The sequence below is a fragment of the Silene latifolia genome, chromosome 3 (genome assembly GCF_048544455.1).
Source record: "Silene latifolia isolate original U9 population chromosome 3, ASM4854445v1, whole genome shotgun sequence".
NCBI lineage: Eukaryota > Viridiplantae > Streptophyta > Magnoliopsida > Caryophyllales > Caryophyllaceae > Silene > Silene latifolia.
In genome coordinates, this window is record NC_133528.1 from 134,173,925 (window position 1) to 134,178,421 (window position 4,497).

General features: G+C 35.6%; 1 protein-coding gene across 1 annotated transcript; it reads left to right on the forward strand.

Moving 5' to 3' along the window:
• Window positions 1-676: 676 nt before the first annotated feature.
• On the forward strand, window positions 677-1,387 carry LOC141649733 (uncharacterized). Its single transcript, XM_074458414.1, has 4 exons — window positions 677-831; window positions 909-977; window positions 1,079-1,262; window positions 1,347-1,387. The coding sequence occupies exons 1-4, from the start codon at window positions 700-702 to the stop codon at window positions 1,385-1,387; spliced, it is 426 nt and encodes a 141-aa protein (XP_074314515.1). The 5' UTR covers window positions 677-699.
• Window positions 1,388-4,497: the final 3,110 nt, after the last annotated feature.

A 4,497-nucleotide genomic window follows, 5' to 3' on the forward strand; every position in this document is an offset into this window, starting at 1 on the left:
CATAGCCCATAAGGGTAATGAACAAGTATGTTAGTATTTGATTGTGGGCTGTCGAGAATCTTTCTTTGAGCCGTGCAGAGGTATACTGCTGTTTGGCCCACCTGGTACTGGAAAGACAATGTTTTCTAAGGCTATTGCCAATGAGCTGGGGCAAGCTTCATCAATGTCTCAATGTCTACAATCACTTCTATATGGTTTAGACGAAAAAAAATGTTATGTGCTTTATTCACACTTGCAGCTAAGGTTGCCCCGACAATTATCCTTGTGGATGACGTGGATAGCATGCTTGGACAGCGGACTAGGGTTGGGGAGCATGAAGCCATGAGAAAGATAAAGAATGAGTTTATGACTCATTGGGATAGACTTTGGTCTAGAGCTGGTGTACAAATTCTGGTTCTTGCTGCTACTAACATGCCATTTGACCTTGATGAAGCCATTATTAGGCGATTTGAGCGCAGATCAGTTCAAAATTTGTGAAATCCTATTAGTTTTCCAAAGAGGGTCTGTTAGTTATAGTATGAGAAGTTGAGAACGACCCATAATTCAACTTTCCCACCCATGTACCCGCTAAAACTGTAACATGGGTCGCTCTGCTTTAGAAACCACATTGTTATTAGGGCAATGCCGATTTATTAAACATCATCGCAAATGTTTTCAGTCATTATTTATGATCTAACAAATTTTCTTTATCGCAGGATAATGGTTGGTTTGCCAGGTATAGAAAATAGGAAAAAAATATTGAAAACGCTCTTATCAAAGGAGAAAGCAGAAGAGATGGACTACAAGGAGCTTCGTACCATGACTAAAGGATATACCGGAAGTGATCTTAAGGTTCATAAACTAGGCTGTAATTTTCTTGTTTCATTCCTGTTTCATAATTAAATTCCATTATTACTTTCTATGTGCAGAACCTATGTGTCACAGCCGCATATAGGCCTGTCCGAGAGCTCATCCAAAGGGAGAGGAAGAAAGATTTGGTAAATCTTTGGATGCAGTTTCTTGTTTTTGCAGTTTGCACCTTAAAACCATCCAATTCCAATATTATTTTTCAAACACGATTTTACTGTCATTCCTACAGGAAAGGAAGAAGAAAGCACAAGAGAATTTAGACTCGACTGATGCTTCAGCTGAGGTAAAAGGAGAAGCGAAGCTGGAAGAGGCCATCGTTTTGAGAGCTTTGAACATGGAAGAAATGAAGCAAGCAAAGAACCATGTAAAAATTACTAATTTTGAGTTCAATAGCATTTCACTTTCTTTTCCAAGTAATTTTTTTTTTTTGCAAACACTATCTTATTGATATTGTAAAATACTAAACTTTCTAATGTCTCGCAATCTGCAACCTGCAGGTTGCTACCAGTTTTGCTTCAGAGGGTTCAGTAATGAATGAACGGAAGCAGTGGAACGAGCTATATGGAGAAGGCGAGTCAAGGAAGAAACATCTGCTAACCTACTTCTTATAGACGCTTCAAATGGTCATTTTCTTTACTCGCATTCAACATCTTATATAGTTATATTTAGGCTTCTCTTAAGCTTGGATAGTACTCAACCAGAAATCGATCATTTATACCAAGATCATCCATGCTGATACTTACCTTTTACTTAAATTGACTTGGTGTATGAACATTCTCAATGCCTTTTCCTATGGAATGGAGTGAGCTGTGAGGCCAGAAGTTATGTTCTCTTGACTTGGCTACAAGATGCATAACGGTGTTGATGGGTGACACGACTATTTTGTGAAAAAAAATTGAGCCATTTATTCTTGGCTTGCAAGTTGCAACCTAGAGCTTTTGACTCTGAAATAAAGAAAGCATATAAAAAGATATTCTTTAGGACTATCTTGTACCTTAACTCTATCATTGCTGATTTTGCTGAGGCTTGGGCTTTCAAGTTGCCTGGTGATCTTAAATATTTTTTTTTTTCTTTTACCTTTTCTTGTTTGGTGTTGCTCCACTACTTTATAAAGTTTTCAAGTGTATTAGTGTATAAGGTACATGAACTAATAAAATAAAGTTACTTATTTTGCGTAGTTGGTTCAAGACGAACTTTATGTTTACAATTACTCTGTATAACATATGATTCATGAACATGGTTCTGAGTAGGATAGTTTAGTTTGTATATTCTGAGTAGGGTAGTTAGTAGTGATGGTAATAGATTTATTTAATAAAGCGGATGCAAATATGTTGTACCTAACAAAAAACTTTATAAAGATACTGCCAAATTTGATTCCAAAACTAAGCACAAATCAAAATCACGGAAATTGTCTAGCATGACACTTCATGTTAACCAACGCAAATTGATTTATCATTTATAGCTGCCGTACAATTTTACATTATTCTTTCTAAAATCAAAATTTCTCAGAATACAGAAAATTATTTGAGTGTGAGATAAGAAGAGTATAGACATACAACTTTTGTTAGATCTGTAACATGAAATTTCAGGATGGCTTTTAGAATTTCATAAAACAAACTCCGGGCAGATCAGTTTCCGGTTTGTTTGTGTTTTGAAAAGTGTCCAGTGATTGCATGATGCTTTATTGCATGTCCTTCACGATGCTGACCAGCTTTTTCATCTACAAGCTATGCAAAGTGAAGTTGCTGCATACTATGTCGAAGCAATTACTTAACATTCAATATAAAATCCCAGGTACATTTTAATTTACACATTTTTCATGCTTTAATTATCATATTTACCATTTATCCCCTTTATATTTATTTGATCTCAAAATTTGATCTTTCTTTTCAAATCACCTAATTTGGAGCTCATTAGGTATAAATAATAGGGTTTTGTTTTGAATTTGTTTGATTTTAGATTGATCTAATTAATGGGTTTTTACAAAGGGGTTGCTGAGGAGCTTTTTTTCATGTTGATTACGGTTCTCTTCATCCAAGAGCCTATAAAGGTATTGGCTTAAAATCTTGTTAGAATATTAGGCGATATAAAGCGTCTTATAAGAGGATGGTGGGTTGATTTAATACATGTCACATTCTTTCGACTCTTTTTAGTACATGTCACGTTCTTTCGACTACAGTTTAGGCACGGGTATGAAGCTGAAGGCGTGAGAAGTGCCCCAGTATCGCCATTTCAATTACTCTTTATTTTTCATCTTAATTTGATTTTTTTTTTCGCAGAAGAGGCAATGTTAAAAAAAAAATGTATATTTTTGCCAAAGGGCAATTGCTAGATAGGCAGTATAAGAGTTTGGATGTGGAAAAAATATAAAAATTATTTGATTCGTGAAGAATGTGGGAGGACATCTTGAGACATGGAACATGGGACTTTTGGGTCCAATGGTGCTAAAAGGTCTTGGTAAAGGCAAACTATACTTGTCTTGGGAGAGATAGACCAATCAGGTGAGCATATATTTAACCAGTTACTACATTCTACTATTTGTTTTTTGTTTTTTAACAAAAGGAGTTCGTGGATAATGTGAGCTCCTTTTTTACAGGTTGGTTTGAAGGGCGTGTTGATTAATCTTTTCCTTTCTGCTGATCTTTTGTTTTCTGGTTAGTCAATTTACCTTCTCAATTATCTTTAATACTTTAATATCTTCAGAAGTTTAAATCATATTTGTTCATGCATTTGTATTAACTTGATACATATGAATTGAAATATTTGCCAAGGGAAGGGGAGGGGAGGGGGAAGGGGCAGGAGGAGGAGGAGGAGGAGGATGAGGGAAAATGGAGGAGGATAAGGGTAAGGAAGAGGAGGCGATTGACTAGGAAAGTTCCAAGTTGGATATGGTAAGCCGTCTCAGAAAGAAATGTGCCACTAAGTAACATGAACAACATTCAGAGGGCGTTTATTTTGCTTCACCCACCTTCTTCTGTTATGGTCTGGTTTGACAAGCTTCTTACAACATTGAGAGGGCCAGGTGAGAGATTTCAACATCCCAAGGGATAAATTAGGCGTTCCGTTCAATAATAGAACATTACTATAATGGTCTTATTATAAGATGTTCTGTCCAAGAACAGATGGATAGATAGGATGCAGTTGTCCTAGAAAGTAGAAATCAAGGACCAACGTGCAGAAACCAGTCTATAGTGTAGTTGTTTGCTTGCTTTGTAAACGATTTTTCCTTGAAACTTTATCGGAGAACACATATCTATCTCTTTGTCTCTATCATTTCTTACCAATCAATTGTAATTGTTTTAGAGATTAAAGTATTTCCTATCAAAATTACCATCTATAGCAATTAATAGGTTTATATGCAATTCTTTTGTTTTTACAGACCAATACCATAGAGGAAATCCAACGTATCTGTCAAATTATTGGGTGTCGCTTATATTTATCCACTTGATTTTAGCTTTTACCATTTCTTTATATTTTAGTTGGTTTATAAACCAATTATCTAGAGTCATTTTCCATTAGAGATTGTAGAAATGTAGACTTCAGATTCAGAGTAGAGACGACATGAAATTTATGGCTCCTGCATGCTTATGTTTGTAATTTCTTGTTAAAATGTGAAACAGAGAAAAGGTTGCAGATGCTCGGACAGAT